The sequence below is a fragment of the Cornus florida genome, unplaced genomic scaffold (assembly GCF_030987335.1).
Source record: "Cornus florida cultivar Cherokee Brave unplaced genomic scaffold, ASM3098733v1 CherokeeBrave_3.0.0_Hap2_Chr01, whole genome shotgun sequence".
Lineage (NCBI taxonomy): Eukaryota > Viridiplantae > Streptophyta > Magnoliopsida > Cornales > Cornaceae > Cornus > Cornus florida.
This window is the reverse complement of record NW_026775571.1, coordinates 67,496,239-67,522,437: the sequence shown is the minus strand read 5'-3', so window position 1 is coordinate 67,522,437 and position 26,199 is coordinate 67,496,239. Positions and strand designations below refer to the sequence as shown.

Sequence of the window (26,199 nt, the reverse complement as noted above, 5' to 3'; positions counted from 1 at the left end):
AGGACAAGGGCTTGGATTCATCTTGAATTGTTTAGATCGATGAACTTTCGATCAATTGAATAAATACTGAGATTGATCGAATATGCTAAATTTCCACACTTTGCTTCAATTTGCTCCTTTCTTCCATTCAGCTTAAGTTAACTGCTTTAATGCTCTTATTTGGCCGAATTGACTTATTTTTGGGATAAGCACCTGAAAAAGACAATAATACGAAATTAGAATAAAACAGGGAAATAAGATAGATAAAGGTCCTAGAATACCTTAGCATAAGGGGTTTAAATGCGCACTTTTCAGCGCTCATCACACCCCTAAACTTAAATATTACTAGTCCCTAGCAATGAACTATAGAGTAAAGGAATGAAATGAACAACTATACAACTATGAACTAGAAAGCAATAAATGGATAACGCCACTTTCATAGGGAACACAATTGCATTTAGCATATGTAACAAGCCTTTTAAACCCCTAGGTTACCCCTAGTGGATGAGTGAAGTCTCGTGAGAGTTTCCAGAAATGATACCCACAAAAATTAAGTTCATTCTTTCAAAAGAGATACTAATATTGCAAACAAGCATTGGGAGAAAACTACCTCAAGTATGCAATTTTTCAACCATTTCCAAACAATCTCCCAAAATTTCAACACCAAGTAAACAAGTATGGTCCTCCACACATCAAGAAAATGATCATACAAATCAAAACAACTCTAGAATCCTTTTTGAGTGGACCGGCATCAAATTTGTTGCTATTTTAGCTAAATAAAAAATGATCACATCCTTACCCTCAAACTAGCACACAAATCTAGTACCGATCATCAAGATAAAGAGTGGACCTTTTATTAAAGCTTTATTGATCTAGGTGCGCTTATTCTTTTCACTCATTTTTTTTTTTTTCTATTCCTAAGGATTAAAGATGGACGCATGGTGCAATGTAGTAAACTATTAAGTTTTCTACAAATCCATGGGGTCGAGCGTTAGGTCAATGACTCCCAAACCAGACGGCTTTAGGGCACTAGGTGTTGAAACACCCCTAAGGACTTACAAGCTCAAATCAACTAGGCTACAAATTAAAACAACCTCCATCTAATCATTTTTCACTTCTCACCTTTTGCGAGAAATCCTCACTTTTTTATTACTTTTGCATATTTTTCTTTTTCTTTTTCTTTCTTTTTTTTTCTTTTTATTTTTTATTTAATTTTCTTTTCGAAGTTCAATTATTAACCTAGAGTTTGGGCCTTCTACCTTTTGGCGCGAGAAATTCAATACTTAATGAGGCTAGAATCCCGGCTACTCAATGAAAAGTGTTTGTTATCCACTTTTATCAAGATAAAAGCTTTCAATGCACTACTAGCCCAATTGGGATATAACCAATTTAATCAACAAAATCATGTACCCCACAAATGAATGCTAGTGTGCGTCTGTACTAGTGTAGAATCCTAGAGTGAATCTCAAAACAATCACAAAATCAGGATGATGTGGACCACAAGTGCAAGCAAGATATCAATTTTTCAAAAAATTTACTCCTAAATGACATCCACAAGGCATACAAGGAGTATTGCACTCTCAAGTCAAGCAATTTTTAAATTTTAAATAATATAGAACTCAAAAGATCAAAATCATAGCTAGTCATGGACCAATCATAGAAAATCCCTCAAATACACAAGTCATGCTCAAAATTTTGAATTGAAAGCAAATACTGTAACAATATCCATTATCCCCAAACTTAAATGGCACAGTATCCTCAATGTGTAAAGAGAACAACGGAAAGAATATATCAGTGCGGTTATAGCAAAGAATGGCCAGGACAGAAGTATCCAAAATGGGTGATATAATCCCCCCAAACTTAGGATGAACTGTGGTCCTGAAAAGATGGCACTGGGAGAAAAGCTAATCAGCTAACAAAGGGGATAATAATGGTGCATAGTGGACATGCAAGTGTAAATGGGATAACAAATGAACTAATAAGAGAGAAAAAAGGTGGTCTTGAAAAATTCAGGCAGCACTCTCTCACTAAAGTCACTAGGATGCACCTAATAATGGAGTCAGTCACAGACAGATATATCAATAGTAGAATATGACATCCAAAAGATCATGCATAAAATAGGAAAATAAAAATAGTATATGGTACATCACAGTAATAGGGTCGACAGACTGGCCGTAAAAATAATATAACTGTATCAAAATAGCAGGAATGTATCATAAATATATAACATGATAAAAGAGAGGAATAGAGATCAGGCAGATGAGGTAGGGCGAGTGGGGCGTGATCCCCTGATATCTCTGGATATGTCTTGTAGTGCAGCTAAGACATAGGAGTGGATAGATGCCACATCTAACCGAAGAGAGACAACTACGTCCTCCAAGGCTTGGATACGCTCTCCTAAGCTGGGTGTCAGTGCTGAAGCCTCAGGTATGACTGGATCAAGAAAATGATGTGCATCCTGAGCCTACTCCGGGAAATGTAATGGTGACTGATCGGTTGGTCAATCAAACATCAACCTTCGCAATAGCACGAATCATTGTAAAATAGGGCTATTGGTCGGGTAAGTCGAACCACAGGGACTGCGCTAGTCTATGGCAACCTAAGTGTCTAGAATTGTTCTTAGAATGATAAGGGGTTTATAGAGGTTTTGTTGAATGTCACTTAAGCTAGGAAATTAAAAGTGCATAAAACAATAAATTGCAAGAATTCAAGGGAGTGAAGTACAAGTAAAGAAGGCTAGGGAAATGAATCCACCTCCATCCCTATACACATGCTAGGTTTAGATTAATTTAAGGGTAAAACAACATATATGATAGTCATGATACATAACAATACTAGGTTGCTATAATATCCTCAAGAATTTCATTTAAATAGGAAGGCAAGAATAAACCATCAAAGGTTCACATGATCAACTACCTAAACTAAAATGTAGCTTAGAACATGCTTACTAAGTTAAGGATTATCAAGCCCTAATTTAAATGGTGAATGCACATAAAGCAAAGAATCAAGTATAGACCATCAAAGGGAAACCCTAAGCCATGAACTATCTAGGTTCCCAACTCCATGCCATTAAAACCATTCCATGATCTAACTTCCATTGTCACCATGGAAGTGCAAGCAATATGATTAAGAAAAGTAATCATCCAAGACAAGATGAATAACTCACAATAATCATTTATAAACATTCAACATTCATTACAACAAAAATGAGGCTCTTGATCATGGAAAGACTATCAAAAATACATTGTAATCCCCAAAAATAAACTATACTAACACATGCTTACAAGGGAGGGGTTTCATCACCTCCCTAGATGAGGTTTAGTTGCCCATTGGTGAGCTAGAAGAAGGAAGAAGCATCATCCTCATCTTTATTTTCGTGCACCCTCTTTGGAGCTTGAAGAACCCCTCTTTCTTGCTCTCTTCTCTCTCCTCTATCTTGTAAAAATGAAGCTTATGAAATGTGTGGCTCTTATCCCTCTTATCTACCACCAAACTAGGCTCTCTCTCTCCTCCAAAAACATCCCCAACCACCTCATAAAAGAGGGCCATCCAAAATTGGAAATTTCAGAGCACAAGTGGGCTGTCTCGTGGAGCAAACTGCCCAAATTTCAAGTGCTCGAAATAGGGCCTCGAGCACTCGAATTTAGTGTAAAAACCTCCATGCTTCACTTGCTCCGCCCAGACCTACTTTGGTTAAACAGCCATAACTTTACGGTCCGAACTCCGAATGATGAACCGTTTGAAGATTTAGAAAGCTAATTCATAGCTTTAAATACTTTATGTTTTGGTGGAGATCCAATTCTCAAGGATGGTTGGTCGAAAATGAAGATCAAGGCAGAATTTCATTGCTGCCAGGCAGTTCTGCGCACCTCTGGTAACAAGGCCATAACTCTCTGCTCCGAGCTCCGAATGACAAACCATTTGAAGATTTCGAAAGCTGATTCAGAGCTCTAAATATGTCATGTTATGATGGAAGTCCAGTTCTCAAGTTTTCAAGGTCAAAATGGCGAGCAAAGTTCAGCATCTACTGCTGCCAGAAATTCAGCCTTGTGCCTTTTGATGGCCAAAACTCCACAAAGCATCCTTCTTGCTTCTTTTTGGCCAATGGACCTGAAAATATATACATACACACAAATGAAGATAATCTACTTAAATAATCAAACGATGGACTTAACTAATGCAATTTAGGGCGCTTGAATATACAATATTCGGCGCTTATCAGTGACCCCACTGGAGAGTGATGTGGTAGCTCCTCTATTGGAGGCTCCTGCTCTAAGTCAATGGCCATATGTACTGCAGCCGCCGATGCGACTGCTGGCTCTGCTGCTACTGTTACCATTTCCTTTTCCTCTAGCTCATCAACTGTTAGAACAGCGTCCTCTACTAAACTCTTGATAAGAGCATTGTAGCTCTTATTCCACTCCTTCTTGCCATAGTGGCAAGCTCCTGTCTCTGGGTACTAGTCTGGGTGGAAGGGATAGCGCTGATCTCGTAAGATATGAGTGATAAGATGGCCAAATGGTAGGAAAGTGGCCCGTCTAGGCTTGGCCTCGCTAATGTAGGTCGAATACAGCCTCATCATGACACTCCAGTAGAGTGCCGGCATGGATACCCAGTGGCCTGTAGAGAATGCATATAAAGCAACGAGAAAGTCTGAACGCCTCTGGATCTTATGACCCGCTATAAATACATTTCAGAAGAGTACCAAATCGTAGAACTAAAGGTCATCGGGCAAATAAGTCCGGGTGGCGAAAGTCTCGCCATTTGTATAGTTGCCAGTCAGTGCCACGGCTATGTCTGCGTAAGAAGGCCTCCACTCCAAGAGAGGATAATGAACATCAGGAGGGCAGACATGCGGGCATCAAGAAGCTCTGGCAAGAATATCAATCGTGATCCGAATGGGGTGGCCATCAATAGTAGTGTGCAACTTTGACAGGTTACTCGGAGCCAGCCGGAGGTTCTGGTAGAACAACCGAATAAGCCGCGGGTAAACTAGATAGGTGACTAGGGCCAAAATAGCTGAAATGCCCCTCTGGTCAATATCATTGTAGGCAAACCGGGTCAAGATATACTGGGAGAAGAAGACAATGTCGAATACTGAATCATGCACCACCTCAAGTTGTGAGTATCTCCTAGTAGGTTTATCGCGGTCCTGGCCTGGCTGTGAGGGAGAAGGTATATGCGCAGCCTCAGCTGAAGAAGATGATGCTGAAGCTAAAGACTGTAGTCTCGAGTCGGCTGATGGGGATTGAACTGGATCTGCCTCTAACTGCTCTAATTGCTCAGGCTACTCAGCCTTATCAACCTACTCTGGAGCTATCTCCGGAATGGGGACCTGAATATGAGATGGGCCTGCCTGCTCCTCTACTCGCTGCCTCACTCAGCGTGGATAATGCCTACGGGCAATAGTCTTTACACTAGCCATGGCCTGCAAAATAGAAAGAAAAACACTTGCAGAATAAGTTAGTACCGGTATAAAGAGTCAAAGCACAATATATAGAAACATGTATGTCAAAAAAGATAAACAACATAGAATAGTAATCATGAATCTATGCAAGTGATGACGCAGCCAAATAAATAGTGACCAAGTGTAACATGCTAAACAGTACAAGTATAGAATGCATCCAATGTGGAAAACATAGGCATTGGGCAAAAATAAGGTAGCATGGAACACAAAAGATGGTGTATGAAGTGTATAGGCAAATCTATGATGTTCGATCGATTTGGAAAAGATGAGATCAATCCAACTTGGATCGATCTAGATTTAAGTGAGATCGATCTCCCTCAGATCGATCTGAGAAAAACAGAGATCGATCGAACTCTGCTAAGAATAAGTCACAGATCTATGACGTGGATGGCACGGGGGCACCCAAGCAAACTTGTGGGGCGCTCTCACACAACAATAACACAGTATGGGTCACTTGTCAACTCAAAATCACATTCAGAATCAAATATATACACACATCTATATACATATATATATATATATATACATGCTTCATTAAGTCAAAAATGGCAAGAATCAAATATGGGAAGCTCATATCTAGTATGGAAACATCACAAGCATGTAAGTTGAAGCTCGAAAATGGAAATGGAAACACAAACTTACCTAATCCGAGGAGAGAAGTGGATCGGGAGAGAGATAGACGAGATCTGAGATGAGGGAGAGAGATTCGAGGCTTAGGAAGCTTGCTGGAGAGTTCGCCGGAGCTAAAAGGGATAGGTATTGCAGCGGCAAGGGATGAGGGTCTGAGATCGATTTACAAATCGATCAAAATGACCCTAGGGTTTTATTTTAAAAACTGGTCCCGACAAGTTCGATCAATCTGGAAAAATCTCAGATCGATCGAACATAAATCGATCTTGAAAAAACACAAATCGATCTATGCTTCGAAATGATTAAGTATTTTTGAAAATATATATTTTTATTTATTTATTTTTTTAGAAAGATAAAAAATAAAAATAAAAATAAAGATAAAATAAAATTAAAATATTTTTAGATTTTTGAAAAATTTCCTAAAATTAAAAATATTTATGAAGTTTTTGAGAATAAAATAAATTAAACATTCAAAATATATATTTTATTTTTTGGATTTTTGTTAAATTAAAGTTCAAAAGTCAAATCAAAGTCAACAAAAAGGGGGGTACAGATCGATCAATGTAAGATCGATCTAAAAGATACTTCAATCGATCGAACAGGTAAAAACCTGCAGAAAAGTTCGAACGATGCACAGAGAGGCCTTTTTCATGGATCTCAAAAAAAATTCTAAGTGTGGAGTGAAGATCGATCTGAGAAAAAATTGGGTCGATCTAAGAACTTTCAAGTCGATCTAAAGAAATTTTCGATCGATACACAGAGAGTTGATTTATGCAGGAAAATTTCGATCGATGGAACAGAGGGATGATTGGATACAAGAAGGGATGTTCAATCGATCGAACAGGAACAAAATGTCTATTTTCAGAATCAAAGTGCATGTATACTCAATCATAGTTCCTATCAATGTGTATAAACCCCAAAACATATCTAGACGATGCAAGAAATAAAATGTAAAATAGAAATGAGGGAGGAATAAGGTTGTAAACCCTACGAAGCATTTACTAGTCTTTAACGTCTCTAGCAAGACGTTGGGCTCTTTTAGCCCAGATCAAATATCTTGTTATGCAACCACTCCTTGAAGGGGTGAATGGATTTTTGAATCCCACCCAACAAATTGCTCCCCTAAGGAACTCATTGGATTCGATTCAAATGACATTAACGGTCCTTGGTCAAAACAACTCTTGGGCTTCTATGCCCTTGGAATACTTGACTTCAATGCAACTTTCCTTGCTTTCAAGTTGGTAGACAAACCATGGAAATGTTCAACATTAAGTAAAGACTTAACTTCATCAAATTCATGGTTGACACATTCCTTTACAACACACACTTCTTCATGTTGGTCCATTGAATTCGGGGTTGGATTAAAAATGTTCAACTTCACTTTGATAGGCCCAAATGAGTTTTCATTACCCATGTCCTACAATTGATGTTGGCATTTGAAGTTGCTAAGAAAGGACAGCCAAGGATAACGGGAATTTGGCTCTTGAGATTTGGAACCAATTACGTATCTATGACAACGAAATCGACCGGGAAGAAGAACTAATCAATTTTAATCAAAACATCCTCAATGATACCCCTAGGCTTTTTGATTGATCGGTTGGCAAGTTGTAAAACTACCGACGTCGGTTTCAAGTCTCCTAAGCCTAATTTGATATATACCGAGTATGGAAGAAGGCTAACACTTGCTCCTAAGTCTAAGAGAGCCCGATTGATGATATGGTCACTAATGATGCAAGAGGTAGTAGGTGAACCGGGGTCTTTGAACTTTGGGAGGGTGTTATGTTGCAAAATAGAGCTCACTTGCTCGCTCAATACCACTTTTCTTGGTACTTGGCTTTTGTTCTTCCTCTTTTGGGTGCAAAGATCTTTTAAGACCTTGGCATAAGCCGGAATTTGCTTAATTGCATCCAAAAGTGGAAGATTAATCTTCACTTGCCTAAACATTTCAATGATTTCATTGGTCTTGGTCTTTTGTTTATTAAGATAAATGAATCCTTTCAAGGCATCTGGAAATGGAGCTTTTGGCTCAAAAGCTTTTTCAAAATTTTTCTTTGAAACATCATCAACATAAGAATTTTTCAAGTCCTTTTTCAAATCATGCTTTGATTCATCTTTCAAATAATTTTTCAATGCTTTCTCAATATGATGATTATGCACATGCAATGAAGGAGGAATAAAATGTGAAACGAGACGGGTGTCAACTTTTGGTTGCACCGGTTCACTCTCTTCATTGGATATACCTACCTTGTTGTCTACAATCTTCCCACTTCTTAAGGTTGTCACCGCATTGATATGCTCAATTGTGGGACCTTCCGATGAGGAATGAGTCTCCACAAAACATTGTTGCTTTGGTGGGGCATTCAAAGGCATTTTCCCTTTTCTCTCTAGCATTTAAAGTACTAGCTATTTGCCCTACTTGGGCTTAGCAATGAATTGTGAGTGAGAATGAAGTAATTGAGTGTTCGCCTCTAAAGTGCCTAAAGTGGTCAAAACTTTCTCTTCAAAAGCGGGATTTCTAGAGTTTCCTTGAGAATAAGAATGATTTGGGAAATGAGAATTAGAGAGTTGGTTTCCATGTGATTGAAATGATGATGATCTAAAACCTTGGGAACCTTGGCTTTACATTGGAGGCAGAACATACTTTCCTTGAAAACCACCTTGGGGAGGGTTTGAGCCTTCCCCTTGGCTTTTCCAAGAAAAGTTCAGGTGGTTCCTCCAACTTGAATTATAATAATTACCTTAGGGATTATTCCCTTGGTTAGCAAAAATGGCATTTGCTTGCTCATGATTGTCATTTTGCACATGTCCATGGGGACAATTGAAAGTAGAATGTAACACACTAGAACAAGTCATACATGATTCATTAGATGCACGATGATGAACATGATTAGGGGAGGAAGACATTTGATTCGCCAAAGTGTGGTTGATCATACCTTTGAGATAAGGATTTCATCTCGGCGGCTATGTCATTGGAGTTGTCAACTTGATACAAGCCAACATTCTACCTTCCACCTAGATTTCTACCATTTTTAGAAGACAGAGTTCTATGCATAGAATTTTCACTCATACTTTCATACAATTGCTACACATCATTTTCATGCTTATCAAAATAAGAACCACCCATAGATGCATTAACCATACCCTTGTGATTATCCGGTAAACTTTCAAAGAAATATTAACTAATCCGGTAAACTTTCAAAGAAATATTGAACTAATTGCCACTTAGTTATGTCATGATGTGGGCACTTCCTAAGCAAGTCATTGAATCTTTCCCATGCCTCAAGAAACATTTCCCCATCCCCTTGAGAAAATTTACGAATGGAAACTCTCATGGCATTGGTCTTCGAAATCGGGTAGTACTTTTTCAAGAACTCTTGTTGCATTTCCGCCAAGAGGTTATCGAAAAAGGCCTAAGATTGTTGAACCAATATTTTGCCTTGTCTTTGAGGGTGAAAAGAAAAAGTTTAAGTCTTAACACTTCTTCCGGCATGTCCGTGTATTTCACTGTGGAACACACTTCAAGAAACTCATCCAAATGCTTATAAGGTTCTTCATTTGGAAGTCCATGATAGTTAGGAAGCATTTAAATGGGTTGTGGTTTGATTTTATAGTGATGTGCTCTAAATGGGGGCAATTGAATGCAAGTGGGTGCATTGTATTCATTAGGCACATAATGGTCTCTTAAAGCAATGGGAGGATTCACAATTGGTGGGGCTACATGAACACCTGGATTAGCTTGAACCATAGGAGGTTGTGGAGCAAAGATTGGTTGAGGCATTTCCAATGGAATTTAGCCTTGTTGTTGTGGTGGAATAAATGGTCTAGGCATGCCTAAGGGTACTTGGATGTTGTCATGATGCACATTAGGGTGGAAGATGCCTTGTTGGTCTATGTAACCAAGGTCCTCCACATGGTCATTATTTTGCTCCTCCATTGATGAAATGGAGCGATGAGAACTACCTCTTCCCCTAGGATTACGAATAACCGATTCAAGATAAAAATTAAGAGGACAAGAGTAGGATATAATGACCTACGACCATGCATGCACTAGCAAAGACAATAACAAGAAATAAGCAAGTAACAAACACTTCGCCCCCATAACAAATCAACAAATCTTCACATACAATGATCCCATACTCCTATGCTTGAACAACATGCAAAGAAAAGTAAATTTCCTCCACACGGGCTCACGATTTATCTAAGAAATGAAAAATAAGCCTCCATGCGGGCCGATGATTTAACTAGAGCTTGAGTTAGAAAGATTTCACAAAGGGTCCTTAAGCAACTTCAATATATTTTTCAACTTTCTAGCCTTGCTTTGCAATTTTTTAGATTTTTAGTCCTTTTTGCCTTACTTAGCTCCACTTGGCTTCCTTGCTCTTTAATTCTCCTTTGCTTGGTTTCCTTTACTCAATGCACCTAGTCAATCAAGAACAAACACAATAAGTAACTAAGAAGATAATAAAGAAAGGACACAATCAAAAGAGTACTAATTTCTATTTGTTTCCAAAACACGGCGTTGCCAATTAGATCCCCAGCAACGGCGCCTAAAACTTAGTGGTTCGTGGTCGGTTGCACCAAAAGTTTGCAAAGATATGAACTAAGAGTGTGAGTGTGCAATGTGACCAAGTTTTAAAGTTGTAAAAGCCACCACTACCTCTAACTAAAAATATAGCTAGAGTAAGTAAGGATCGTCCCGAAGGATCGTGGGTATCGATGCAATGGAAACAATATATAGGGTTAGTAGGTCAAGTGATCAAAGATTGGTTGGATTGATTGATTAAACTATTATGCAATTGAAATTAAAGTAAACAAAATTCAATGATTAATAAAGTAGAGAAAGATATAGAGGGAAGGACTTGGGGTACTAGAGCTCACCACTAAGCTTGACTTCACTAGACACTAGCAATTGAATATTAATGGGAAAATTGACTTGTAACTTGTGTGTGTGTGTGTGTGTGTGTGTGTGTGTGTGTGTGACATTAATTGAAACTAGGTATGGATGGTAAATAAACATAGGTTATCAAGTCAAATCAAATGGAAAACACAACCTATCAAATGAGACCAAAATCCATTTAATGAAACCACAATTTATGCACACACAACTATCTAGAAACATACACCAAATGCATTCATAAGTATGGAACACCAAGGAACAAGAGTAGATTGTCCACTTATCTAACAACTACACTACATCTACACTAAAGATATGAAATTTAACTAAGTAAGCTAAAGTTGTGGTACAATTTATCAAGAAACAAGTGTGAACCATCAAATAAATTGTAAGAATGTTCAATTAAGCTCTATGCTTTGACCATCTCTAGATTAACTTCATCTATACACATAGACATGCATAAATTCCACTAAATCTAAAGAAAAGCACATAAATCATCTATTCTAGCATACATAAATATATGGTTAGAAGTAGATAATCAATTGAAAGCACTAATCCATACACATCAAGTAGAAACCATAAGATATATATATAAATCCAAGGTCAAAACATTGTTACAAATAAATCTCCAAAAATATATAAAGAACTAAGTCTAGGAAGAAAACTTAGGGGCTACTCTAGCCCCAAGTAGATGTCTAGCCACTCATTGAAGTTGTCATCCAACCCTAAAGGGCTATCTCCATGGTAGGAATGATTTCCTTCTTGATGGAAACCTTAGAAGAATGGAAGAACTCCTAAGATGTGTAAAGCTCTCTAATCTCTAGCCTCCTCTCCAAGATATGAAAAATACAAGTTATGAATAACAACTATCTACTATGTGTCTGCTCTAAAAGTGGCTCTCAATTCTTATATAGGTAAGTCAAATGTCGCCCCAATGGTCTGGGCTCGTACACCAAGGTCCCTCAAATGACTGCACAATGAGCCAACTTTTAATGAGCTAGAATCTATTTTTTTCAGACTTGAGGAAGTTCAATCGATCGAACTGTGTTGAGATATATTAAACATGACTGAGATCTATCGAATGCTGTAGAGATCGATCTTCCTTAGTGGCACCTTTTTGAATAAAGAAAAATCTCTGAGACATTTTTGGGAAGAAGACAAAAGTGGTAAGTAGGTGGTAGGTGTGGATAAGATCGAATTATTTCGATCGATCTGGGAAATGTTGGATCGATCGAACTTGTCAGATTCTTTTGGATAAGGACAAGGGCTTGGATCAATCTTGAATTGTTTAGATCGATGAACTTTTGATCGATCGAATAAATGCTGAGATCGATCGAACATGCTGAATTTCCACACTTTGCTTTAATTTGCTCCCACTTTGCTCTTTTCTTCCATTCAGCTTGAGTTAATGATAAGCGCCGAATATTGCATATTCAAGCGCCCTTACGTGTATTAGTTAAGTCCATTAGTGGAGTGTAATGTACAGTTTAGCTCTATTTATGTATTTTTGTCTCCTTTCAGGATGGTTGCTCCAAAATTGATTAAAAGAACAGTTTTAACAAGCTGTTGGAAAACCAAAGTAAGCCGTTGCCGGGGACTATTAGTGGAGCAAAGTTTTTGAAGCCATCATGTGTCTGAACTATATGGCATTGAATTTAATTGACGACCGTGTCGCAACGCCATCAAAAGTTATCAAAAAGAATACTGAAGGTGTTGAAGTCAGGACACCCGCAGGCGCCCGCCGCCCCACCGCGGGTGCCCGCCAAATGCTCCAGCCTACTGCCTTGTCTCGCGGGGCCCAGCCGCCCCACCGCGGGCCCCCGCCAAGCATCCGCGGGCGCCCGCCGCCAGCCAAACCCTAAAAAGAGTCCCCTCATCATGCAAGGACCCGCCAGCGCCCCGCGGGCTCCCGCCGATCTGCAGACAACTCTGCACTGCTCCTCCCAATGCTGCCCCCTTGACTTATTTTTGTGGTTCTAATCCTCCTAAGGTTGGTAGGGCACGAAAATGGAGGGAAATTGAGAGTCTAAGGGATTAATAAAGGGCTTGAGGCTAAAAGAAGAGATCATCTTACATCAGGGCCAAATTTTAGAAGAGAAATATTAAGAACTTGTGGGGGTGGTGTTCTTGAAGCCCTTGAGCACAAAAATGGAGGGTGAGGGTGCTTCTTCTCCTTCATTCCTTGCATCCATTGGTAACTAAACCTTTATCTAGGGAGGTGATGAAGCCCCTCCCTTGTAAGCATGTTCTAATTTAGATTTTATTGTGGGATAGCAATGTATATTCTTTGGTCATTTCATGATCTAGAGCCCCATAGTTGTTGTAATGGATTTTAAATGTCTATAAATGATTATTTTGAGTTATTTATTTTGTCTTAGATGGTTACTTCTCTTAATCATATTGCTTGCACTTCCATAGTGACAATGGAAATGAGATTACGGAATGGTTTTCATGGCATGTTAATAGAGAAACTTGATAGTCCATTGCTTAGGTATTTCCTTTGATGGTTTATGCTTGATTCCTAGTTTCATATGCTGCATCATTTGATTAAAGGCTTGATGATATTTTGCTTAAGAGAGTATGCTTGATGCTATACCCTAGTTTAGGTAGTTCAAATGTATAAACTTTTGATGGATCATTCTTGTTTTTGATTTAATGAACTTCTTGATAATTATATGGCAATCATGTGTTGCTATGTAATTCTTGACCATTATATATTGTCTATTCTTATTTAGTCTTTGTGTAGCATGTGTATAGGGTTGAAAGTAGATTCACTTCCCTAGTCCCTTCTTATTTATCTCTACCGTTTTACTTTAGTGTTTTATGCATTTTAATTCTTACTTTTAGTGACAAACCAACAAATCTCTATTTACCCCCTTCATCATTCTAAAAATGATTCTAGACACCTAGGTTGCCATAAACTAGTAGTCCCAGTGGTTCGACTTACCCGACCAATAGCCCTATTTTATAATGATTTGTGCTATTGCAAAATGGTTGATGTATAATTGTAATCGATCCGTCAATCAGTTAACTTCTTTAATGCTCTTATTTGGCCGAATTGACTTGTTTTTGGGATAAACACTTGAAAAGGGCAATAATACGAAATTAGAATAAAATGGGGAAATAAGATAGATAAAGGTCCTACAATATCTTAGCTTAAGGGGTTTAAATGCGCACTTTTCAACGCTCATCATGTTGGAATCTAGGAGTAAGGGTAAAGAAGCTTAAGGAAAAAAAACTACTGTTTCATGACCTTCTATTAGCTTTTTTTATTTTATTTCATCACTTGAGAAATTTTCTTTTAATTGTTGCCATTCAACTTAGTGCATGTTAGGTTATTGTTCTTTGTCATACCCTTTACTTGAATACGACCTGGAAATTGAGAAAACTATTAGGTAAATTAGAAAACCTAAAAAGAATTCTAACTTGTTAGGAGAATCTGCTAATCCAAGCATGGCCAATAACAATGGTAATAATCCAGCACGAGACATTATATGGTCGACCATATAGATCTCCTGTTTGTTAGTTGAAGGATGGAAAGAGCAAATTTTTGGGTCATGAGTTAATTAAGGATACCTTAGAGAAAATCGCTTTTATTAGGATCGTATGCGCACTGCCCAGAGTATGCAAAAGAGTTATGCAGATCATCGTACTCGTGCATTGGAGTTTCAGGTTGGGGATCAGGTTTTGCTCAAAGTGTCTCCTATGAAGGGAGAAATGCACTTTGGGACGAAAGGGAAGTTGTCACCGTGTTTTTTCATTCCTTTTATGATTACAGATCAAGTTAATTCTATAGTTTATCAGTTAGCACTTCTGGACCATTTACATCAAGTCCACAATATGTTTCATGTTTCCATGTTGCAAAAAGACTCCACTTCTTAACCCGATGGATGGAAGCGCCAACCCGATCATCCATCTTTAGCACAATCCACGACCCACGATGGTGGAGGCCCATTCATGATACGCCAACCCCCAGAATTATAATTATAGTAGGACTCTTATATAGAAGAGTTGTAGAAGGAAACCATCAACTATAAAAGATTCGTGGGGGCAATCAATGCGGGTCTAACCCTAATTCTTCCACCAAATCTTGTGTAAATAAAGCCTTAGACCTTCAATAACGATATACATTGAAATCATATTATCTTGTGCCAATTGTTTCATTATTTTCTTTGAGTGTGTAGCATTTATTATTTGACTTTTCAAAGTTGACGGATTTTTGCACCTACAGGGTGGTAATATATTTTTTCTTTTGACATTTCTATAAAAAGTTTGCAACCCAGTAATTGTGAAACAATCAATGTTTCATCACTAATTAGAAACTAAGGCAAACTGATTCATATTCGGTTATAAATCAAATTAAGAGCTCGTTTGTGATTGCTTTTCTACGGCTCAAAAGTGCTAGCTTTTATTTTGAAAAATTACATTTAGATGTATTTGGTAAGTGGTAACTGTTGGCCCAAAGGCCTTCCTCCATGCTTTTAATAATAACAAACAAAGAAGAAATGCATTTGACTACTCTCCTAAGTATTAAACCAATAGGAAAGCTTCAGCCATTGGACAATAAAGAAAATAAAAAATGACATTCCTAGCAAACGAAGCTTAAAGATATTCAAGGTCATCATCAAAGGGGTAGTTTTGATAGGTAAGAATTAGATATTGTATAAAGCATTTGATTTACAACAAGTGATCTAAGCTCAAAATTCATCGATTTTCCAAATTGCATGCATCTCATTCATTAAAATTCAAAGTTCAGGTGATCTAACCGGTAATATAACACATGTAACCGATCAGATAAGGATTACAGTGAGCATGTATTTATGATTAGCAATCTAACCGATTAGACTAGCCATGTAATCAATCAGTTAAAGCCATGTAACCAATCAGTTAGATTGCACATGTAACCGATCAGATGAGGATCACAGTGAGCATATATTTATGGTTGGCAATCTAACCGATTAGATTAACCATGTAACCGATCAGATGAAGACATGTAACCGATCATATGGTAACATGTAACCGATCAGATGAAGAAAATAGAAAGGAGGTCAAAAATATATTCTTCTTCATCTAAACGATTAGTTCACTGATCTAACCGATCAGATGAACTCATGTAATCGACTAGATGACATCATCTACTCTATCAAATGGATTTCATAGAGATATAGGGGAAATATTTCAGATCTAATATAAGCGATTACATTCCTGATCCAACCGATCAGATGGCCCAAGTAATCGATCAGATGGAAAATGTAATAAATCAGATGGTCCAAGTAATCGATAAGATTGTTAATGTAATCAATTAGATGAAGCTGCAGATCTAATCTAACCAAGTACTTGGCTGATATAATTGATTACTCTGATCTTCATCATTCAACGGTTTGGAAAGATTATCTTCCTTTTGTGTCAAGATCTCATAGGGCTATATATAAAAGTGATTCAAACATGAAAAAGATACAGCTATAGTAAGACGCTTTTCCTTGTGTGCTATCAGAAATAATCAAACCTTCATATACATTTTCATTCTCATTGTTTCATACTGCCAAATTATATTGAGCTTTGATCTACTATTATATCTCATTTTGCCATAGGATTATAAGCTTTTAATATTCATATTACATCTTTGAGAGATTGTAAAAAGCTTTTGCTTTATCCTATCATTTTTAAGGGTTGAATAAACCCAACAAGAGACTAAGAGAGCTTTGTTCTCTTAGCAAGAAGAAGAGAAGCAGAGTGCTTCTTGTACCGGTTTGCTCTCCACCCGTAAGGAGATGCCTTTGTGGTTTTGGGAAGTCTCAAGATGGATCTTGAGCCGAGGAGTAGGAGTTACCGAACCTCGTTAAAATCTTCGTGTCAAATGTTTGCAATTCTCTAACTCTCTTATTTATTGTGTGATTAATTTCATCATTTAAAGTATCTACATGCTTTAGTTGATTATATTACGGTTGAATACTATTTATTGATTAATCGAATTATTTGGTATAGTTTGCATAAGACTTTATTCACCCCCCCTCTAGAGTTATAATCTGGGCAACAGTAACCATTAAAAGCGCTTTTAATGGTTACCAAATTTAGCTAAGTAAAGCATTTGAATGAAGCTACAAATTAGAGGGCTTTAAAACTGCATTCTAAGTAGAGGTTGAATATTTTAGGTAATTCTTTTTTATTTGTCAATTATGTCATTTTTTATTTTTTATAAGGGTTAATTTAATAAATAAATAAAAACACCTTAGCAAGAGTTAATTACTAAAATGTAAAAACTAAAAAATAACTCAATCAAAAAACACTTCAGGCAAAAGTAATTAGAAATATATCAATTTTCACTATTTATGAATACATGGAGACCAAATTACCCTTACGCATTTTCTAAAATTTACCAAATAACCCTTAAATTTATAATATAAACACTCCCTCACTCACTGTCTCCCCTCTCTCTCTCTAGAAGTATAAACTTTTGCAAATCTCTCTCTCTTTCTAAGAGTTTATATCTTCACTCTTTTTTTGTTTTTGGCTTTGGCTAGGACCTAAGATTGCAAACCCAAACAAACACACAAAGGGACTATAATTAAATCTTAAACCAGAAGTAATAACCATCTCAGGGAGATTAGTTGAATCCCCCATCACCACCTATTTATGGACTAGGAAATAAAATTCAATAAAATAAAATTTTATGAATCTCCAATGTACTACATTCGTAGCTGAGAAAATGTCCGTGGAAAAAATATATGGATCCTATATTTTCATTTTGGGATTTCAAGACTTGAATCTTCCATTCGATTATGCCCAATTGAAATCATCTGACTTCTTTTAATCAGCTTCCGAGCTTAATTTGAAAATCCAAATAATTAAAAAAAACAAAAGGCAAAACAAATTAAGTATTTCATCAGCTTCTTTATTCAGTTTTTGCAGCAATCATTAACAGGAAACCTAAAGCTAAGGAGTTGCCACAATACTGTTAGAAGACTTGCTTATTACACGCGATTTCAGAAATTATAGTTCAAATATCCCACCGCTCTCACTTGCCTCCTTCAATTGGCTCACCGCTCATGCCAACCTAACTAGGTGGCTTCAAGAAAAATTTATACGGAGTAATTATTTTCTCTTGAAGCTTTAAAAGTTTTCCTTAATTGTATTGACGGAAATAAATTAATTTTTTCATAAAAATATAAAAAAATCTCAGAGGAACAGAAGAAATACAAAATATAAGAAATATAAGAGAATACGTAAAGGCTTAAATGAGGTTAAATCGTATGTAAGGATTTGAATGAGGCTTAAACACTCAGATCAACGTTAATACTAAAAAGAGCACATGTTAATATTATAAGAAAAGAAATTCAAAGTTAATACTAAAAAGAGCACATGTTATTATTACAAGAAAAAAAATTAAATAAAATCATTACATATTATATGCCAAGACATATGCGTGTAAATAAAGTCAAATCCGATGATTAGAGTGTATCACATCTCCTAAGTTACAACCATGAAGTCAAATCCAATAATTAGAGCCTATCATATCTCCTAAGTTACATCCATGACTCTAGACTACCATATGTCTGCTAACATAAACAATTATCAAGTATATATAAAAATAAAAATAAAAAAATACTTCATCATATTTAAATTTTAATCTGTTCAAATCACTAAAATCATTTTGCCTTAATTATAATAGAATCTTTAGTCTTGAATATAGATTTGAACCATAGGATATGATTCAAATATGTAGCTGAAATTTGGAAAAGTTCAGATCCAACGCGTTGATAGCCCCCAATGCTAAATGAGTTTTTGGTCACTTCAATGATGAAATAGGGCGTAATCTAGTTGTTTCATTTTTTAATCTTAATGAGAGATTCCTATCATGTTTGGATAGGCCTGCAAAAGATGGAACAATCTAGTGTTCCACCCATCCATAAGATAACGATACAAGCTTGGTCACATTTTGTAGTCAATTAATTATTAAGTTTCACTTAATTCAACTTGATAAGTTGTTACCCAAATGTATATAAAAAGAAAAAAGATTAAACTACTCAAGTTAGAAGGAGATCAATATTGTTATAATATTGTCAAAGACTCAACTTTTCACATAAAACTGCATATATCTACTTCAGATATTGAGTTACTTGACAATGAAGTTGTTTGAGTTATCAAGTTATGGAGTACCTATCGTAAATTTGAATCAATTGAAAAAAAAAAAAAAAAAAAAAAAAAAAAAAAAAAGGGAAGAGAAACAAAGCAGAAGTACCTACCCAAAGTAAAAATTAGAACCGATAGACCCATGCCTAACTACATTGACAGAAAGCAACATTTGTCCCCCAAATAAACATGTTGAACATCAAACTTAATGTGCAATGTGAATGGCTCTGATGGAATGGCACTGTTGCTTATATGGATTATAGAAGGACGTGGCACACATGCATTTCCAACCCTCAGGCTCATAACTGAAGGGAATGCAAAGACAAAAGTCTTACTTTCACGACTTCAACAAAGCAGTCCTTTTTAAACACTAAATTCTTGATTTGCTTCTTTTTGAAATGTTAATCAAGAATGGTTGGAGCAGTTAATCCACAAAGAGAAAATAACAAATAGTGAAATTAGAAGCCTACGTATACATCTAGCACATAATAGAGAGAAGCATTTTGCTTCCATCTACAATCTTACAATGTCATCAAAAGAAAGAGGAATTATGATCAAACTTCACATTATAGAATTAGTGCAATAAAGATATGAAATCTCCAAAATTCATAGCAATCCATATCTGACTTTAGGGTGTGTGGGACACAAAGTGATTTATGTGCAGAAGTGAGGAACCTTTTGTGAGGGACAATTGATAAAGGGACAATTGTGTGAGAATTGTGAGAGTCTTAATTGTTGAGAATTTTGTGCCTACATGAGAGAGAGAGAGAGAGAGAGAGAGAGAGTTGGGAGTTCAAGAGGAAGATCTCCATTGTAATCCTTCATACTTCCATAATGAAATTTTGTTCGGTGCACTCCAAGGGAGTAACCTTAAGTTTTGGGTGGACCGCATATATTTTGTGCTCTTATGATTGTTTCCTTTTAATTGTTTGAGTTTATTCCATGGATAAAATTATGTTGTTTGTTTGCTTCCACACCAACAACTAGTATCAAAGCATCTGGTTGTTTCCCTCTCACAACCATAATCACAAAGAACATAGGTATCAACTTCCGCCACATTTAATGTTTTCACCATTCTTCCACTTCCTAGTCAAGATGGTTGCCTCCACAAGCGGGCATGGTTAAATGTAATGGGCATGGTTAAATGTAATGTGGATGTGTCATTCGCTATTTCATCACATTCATCACGTGTTGGGGGTGGTGGTGCTGTTTTTCGCGATTCTAGGAGGAATATTTTGCAAGCCGTGGTTTTTAGTCCTTTCCATGTCGATCGTGGAACTTCTGCGGAGGCCATCTGTCTTATAAGGGGCAGTTTTTTGGGCGATGAGATTTTCCTTTGACCAGGTATGGTTTGAATGTGATTCTTTGATTGTTGTTAAGGCGGTTTCTGAAGTTGATCCTGCTCCAGTTGAAATCTAAGTCCTCTTTTATGATATTCAAGTGGCGCTTCGGAGCTTCTCATCCTCACGTATTAGCCACATTCATAGGCATGGTAATGAAGTTGCAAATGCCCTTGCGAAGCTTTCTAGAAGTCATCTAGCACAGGATACCACTCTTGTTCATATTCCTGTTAATATACTTAATCTGGCGGCTACAAATTGTTTGTTTTAATCCGTTCTATTTGTGTTTGCAAAGTCGAAAAAAAAAAAAAAAAAAATTTATCCTCGCAATAAAAACAGTCATACGACATCTACAAAGAGCATCTACAAAGAGCGTCAAAAATGGCCGTATAACAACAAACAAATCATAAAGCAAAAGAATAAAATTGAAGAACGGGCTCCAGATTTACTGAGAAAATAACTCACCAGCGAAACCACCAAGGGAGGAAAGCAGCAACGGGAGTGACCCACAGGTCAGGCCATCGGCAAGGCAACTGTTCTAAGGCTGCATCCACAAGGCGTCGCCGACGGGGAAGAAACCTCCCAACCCAGCACAAGAAGAGGGACAACAAAACCCACACAGAGGCGGGAACCACAAAATCCACATAGAGGCGGGACCCGACATAGATCGGAGATCTAGCCGGAAAACCAAAAACAGATCTACTGCGTCAAGTCAGAAACAAGCCTAACATGAGCAAATCTAACAAAATAAACGGCGTAAAAAATCCACCCACCGAGCGACTATGTATAACACGCCGAGTTTATTATACGGTAGGAGGTAAGCATCGATACCTCCCCACCCCCATGAGAGGGGGTGGTAGGCAAAACAGAGGGAAGAACGAAGGGGCGACTGGTTTAGAGAGTGGTGAGAGAAAAGGGTGTAGAGAGAGAAAGGGGGCGACCTTCACGCAACCCCCAAGTTCAGAAGCGATAGGGAGTACCATAATTAAAAACGTGTGTAAAACCGTGGTTTGCCAAACTGGCCTATTCAAAACGGATTTGGTAGGGTCCGATATCGGTTCTGATCAGTATGGTAGGAAGCAATCCAATTTGCAAGTGAACTGGGCTAAATCAACCGGTTCTCTAGAGAAATAGGCCGAATTGGTTGTATTCCTCGAACCAGCCTGAACCAAACTATCTAACTAGCAAGGGAAGCGTGGTGTGTGTTAGTCAAAAAAGAGGATAAAACCAATAATATTTGGAACATAACTGCTCAACCAACTCAACATCATATCATAGTGATATACTGTGTACAAACGACTCCAAAATAAAATAAATAAATAAATAAAAACAACAAATATAGATTATCAGCATGTTATGTTTCATAACTTGTTTTATTATTTTTTTTTTTTCTCTCACATGTTACATATATATGGTATGAATGTTCATTTATTTAACAATGAAATCTATTATTTTTCATTAATTTACTAAAATATATATATATATATATATATATATATATATATATATATATATATATATATAATTAGAACTGCAACTTAAAGATTATAAATAGGTTATTAATTGTGCTAAATGGTCTTCAAATATTCAATAAAAATCAGTCAAATCACTAAAAATTTATCTTTATAGGATTAAAGGATGTGAATAGGTGCCTTTTGGACTCTACATGCGAGAGATCAAACAAAATTTTCAACCATGATAACCGATTTCATTACACAACCTCAATATAAGTTCAATTTCATCACACCGTGACCGCTGTGGTAGCTGTAACTGTAAACCTAAAAGGCTACTTCTCAGCCCTAATAAATAGCTTATTTTGCAAAAATGTAAGGCATTACAAAATTAAGAAAGAAACAAAAATTATTAGGAACATTTTTTTTTTTTTGTCATTTCAACAATGCAAGGCATTTATTTTTCCCTTTGCTCATAATTTGAATTTGTTATACAGAATATTAGTTTTCTATGTTATTTGCAAGTTAATGTGGGAGTTCTGTTTACAACTTTATTGAAATGATATAAATTATCAAAATTTTCTTAGTATTAAATATATATTTTCCTCTTTAAGGTATGAACGATATATAGAATCTTGGATAAAGGCAGTGTTTATATACTACACTTCTACAAAATAGATACAAATTATCTAATATGATGATGATTTATCAAACCATAGATTTAAACGAAATAAAGGGCATAAATAATTTCACAATCAACAAGGTTTTCTTTTGCAAAAGAACCACGAATTTATTATAGCAACACCAGAGATAATATACGACCTCTTATCACCGGAGTCATAGTTTAACAAAATACATAACTAATCCAAACTTTCACACTTAGCACACAAGAAAACGTGAAAATTACTTGAATTCACACACAGACACAAGTTTGTGTTGCCTTAACTACTTTCACCAAACTTTAAGGACAACATTGAGCATCTATTATTGTAACTGCATTGAATACAAATGCAGTTAAATTATAAATGATTAAAAGACTAGTAAAAAATAGGTGACTCGTGATCATTGTCTAAATTTTATCCTCACTTGTCGAGATATGCTCCAATTGAAGAGAGGTACTTATTAGACCTTTCATAGAATCCAATGATCTTGCCACAAGTTGATGAGGATTGAAATTTCTCTCCACTCTCCACGCCAAACGGTCCAATCATTCTTTTGTTGCTTTGAAATCCAAGCGACCGGATAACAACCATGTCACTTACTTGTCCATAGTAGCCCCAAAATGAAAGCAAAAATTCATCCGGGTAGTCTAATGTGACCTACATAAGTAATATAAGGGTAAGTATGCATGGCATTCATAGTTGCATAAATGAAAGTTTGAGTATTAAAATCTTCAAGAAAAAAGAGGAAATTTTGTTATTATTGTAATGTATTAAATGAAAAATTAGAACTAACCTTGTTTTCTTGTCCGCCCACAGTACCATGCTTTTCTCCCAATACTCTTTCTCCTTCATTATCATAGACAATTTGGATGCAATCAATTACCATTCCGGAATGTATGATTAATTCCCTTACTGTGCTGTAAGTTCCGTCATCCCACTGTTGTCCACCACTAGTTCCAAATGGACCAACAGGTATTTTAGTTTGGAATGGAATAATGTATGCTCCAATTGCATCCAAATAACTACCCTGCCTTCCATAGAATCCAACAATCTTAACCCCAGTTAATGGGGTCATAAAACGACCTCCATCTTCTGTACCATATGGTCCATATTGCCTGGCATTGCTATGTATTGTGAGAGATTTCACACAATAACTTCCATCAAGGTACCCAGTACATCCTGATATTGAGACGAGGTACTCAATAGGATAGTTTAATTCCACCTATAAAATTTTTAACAAGGATAAACTTGGATATTATGACAAACATTAAAAAATCATAAACATAATAAAAAAGACTTAAAAATGTAAAGTTTATAGTGAAGATCGGAAAAATGATTTCAATATGCAGAAAAAAATAAAAATAAAAATAAAAATAAAAATAAAAATAATAACCCGGCTATTACAAGTTTTCAAGCCAGAAGAAACAAAAAAACCGCTATTACAAGTTTTCAAGCCTACAATCATTTGTCACTCTCATACTCTCTATTTCAGACTTTTTAGTGTTTTCTCATACCACACTTCAAAACCTGGTTACAAAACATTTTTCTACGGGGCAAAGCTAATAATTAGATCAAGATCAAGTCACAACATGCGTGACCAGACAAACAAAAGTTGGGTCACAATTTTACAGGTTTGTATATATGCTCATAATGTGGATATATGCAATGACGGAGTTTGAATTTCTTTTTACTTGATAAAAAAATTAAAGTAAAAATAAAAATTATCAACAAACATAGAAAATATCAAATTGTTCAAATAAAAAGGCAAACAAAAATAAAATAAAATCTTATAGAGAGAGAGAAATGAAGGATGGCGGGTTTAATTTTCAAATCTATGCACATGCGTGATACTGTAAAGACGATTCTGGGTGCATCATTGAGGATGAATCTCGATTATGTATTCATGATGATGGTGTTGTTGAGAAAAGAAGAATTTTAAGAATACATACATCATGTATTAATGAAAAAAAAAAAAAAATTTAAGAAGAAATATAAATAAATAAATAAACAAAATAGAAAACTTTGAAAGAAAACAAATTAAGAATTGACTAAATAAGGAGATCTTTTTCTAAGCGAATTAAAGGAAACCAAAAAGTAAAATAGAAAGGGAAAAAAAAATGACAAATAGCAACTGAAAATTTTAGAGGGGTCGTTATTTATATTTTTTATAATATACATACATCAAAAAATTATATATATATATATTGGAGAGGACCGGACAGGGTGCATGGCCCTTTAGGCTATGTTGGCTCGCGTATGTTTACATAATATGATTTGGATCTAATGTGGCTTAATTATTAAATTTGCTTAGATTGTTTTACTCTTAAGTTTAATTTCCTTTCCTTTTTATTCTCTCTTTTTTCTTGAGATGGTTATGTTGCCTAACTAGCTACGTGACAAATATGGAATCAAATAAATCTGTACATATGTTACAAATTTGAAAATCAAATTACATATATATTACCTGGTATGTTTGTGCAGTCTTTAATTTAGTATCATGCCCACTCTGTGACGATGGTGGTATTGGCGCCTTTTTCGATACCGGCTTTCCTTTATCATCATACACAATTATGATACCAAAAATTACTTCTTTGGCGTATATAGTTAATTTTCTTATCGTATCGTAACTTCGTGATCCCAATTAAGTTCTGGTCTACCAAATGCACCATATTTAACCATCTCCCCATTCGCCATGGAGTCCTTGAAACTCTAGATAAGTGTAGCACTTCAAGTTTGCAAGAGAGAGTAATTAGATCAAAAGCGAATATACATATGTACACAGCTCAAGTATTGCATGGTTGGAGAAGTAATTCTCTTTTTCTATTGATACGTAAGTAGTGATTATGAACAATTTTTATATTTTTTACTCTATCTCTGGCTATAAAATTGCTGCAGATGTGTAACTTTTTGAGATTAATAGGAAAAAAAAAAAAAAAAATATGTTGCACAGATGTAAGAGCCAAAAATATGGAAAGAACTTTTTTTTTTTTTTTTTCTCTGTAAATAAAGATGGAAAATACTTACATACCAAAAAAGAAGAACTTGAACAGACAAACAGTGGAAAACTCGGAGAAAGAGCTACTAGGCAAGGATGGAACAGTTGTCTTGAAATAAAAGAGAGATGGCATGGGTATATATAGCCAATGGAATCGTAAGCAATTTCATTTTTCATTATTATTTTATTTCATTAAAAAAAAAACCCACGTGGGCTAAGTGATCCAAAACCACTATAATAAGGGCGGAGCTAGAGCCTCGGAAATTTTTCCAAATTTATGTCTCCAATAAAAAAGGTGCATGTTATACTTTAATCATATATGACAAATATATGTGACTTTAATTAGTTTCATTGACAAGGGCAATTTCAAGAAATTAATTTAAAATTTATTTAATTGTGACTTTTAAACTATTTCAATCTTACACAATTTTACGATTGCAGTAAAATATGAAAATAAAAATCTATACATGTAATCAACGGTCAATGTCACAGCAATATCAGTCTCTTACGTCTTAAAAGGAGGTTAGGAGGTCTCAAAAGAGACATGTGTGTATGAGTACAAACAAAAAAAAAAAAAAAATTACATATATATATATATAGCACATGATAAATTGAAGGCATGTTTGATCGATCAATGCTGATTGATTAAGC

The 26,199-nt window shown here is 36.0% G+C and overlaps 1 protein-coding gene across 1 annotated transcript; it reads right to left on the bottom strand.

Annotated features, from left to right (window-relative positions):
* Nucleotides 1–22,832: 22,832 nt before the first annotated feature.
* On the bottom strand, nt 22,833–25,247 carry LOC132273886 (agglutinin-like). Its single transcript, XM_059774998.1, has 5 exons — nt 25,211–25,247; nt 25,018–25,103; nt 23,347–23,775; nt 22,978–23,210; nt 22,833–22,884 (listed from the first exon to the last, which is right to left on the bottom strand). The coding sequence occupies exons 1-5, from the start codon at nt 25,245–25,247 to the stop codon at nt 22,833–22,835; spliced, it is 837 nt and encodes a 278-aa protein (XP_059630981.1).
* Nucleotides 25,248–26,199: the final 952 nt, after the last annotated feature.

Excerpts from the sequence above, each read along its gene's own strand:
- LOC132273886 (XM_059774998.1), bottom strand. The coding sequence starts at position 25,247 with ATGGCGAATGGGGAGATGGTTAAATATGGTGCATTTG. Across the intron at positions 23,776-25,017 it reads AGACTGCACAAACATACCAG|GTGGAATTAAACTATCCTAT; the intron begins GTAATATATATG and ends AAAATTTTATAG. Across the intron at positions 22,885-22,977 it reads ATTGGAGCATATCTCGACAA|TTACAATAATAGATGCTCAA; the intron begins GTGAGGATAAAA and ends TATTCAATGCAG.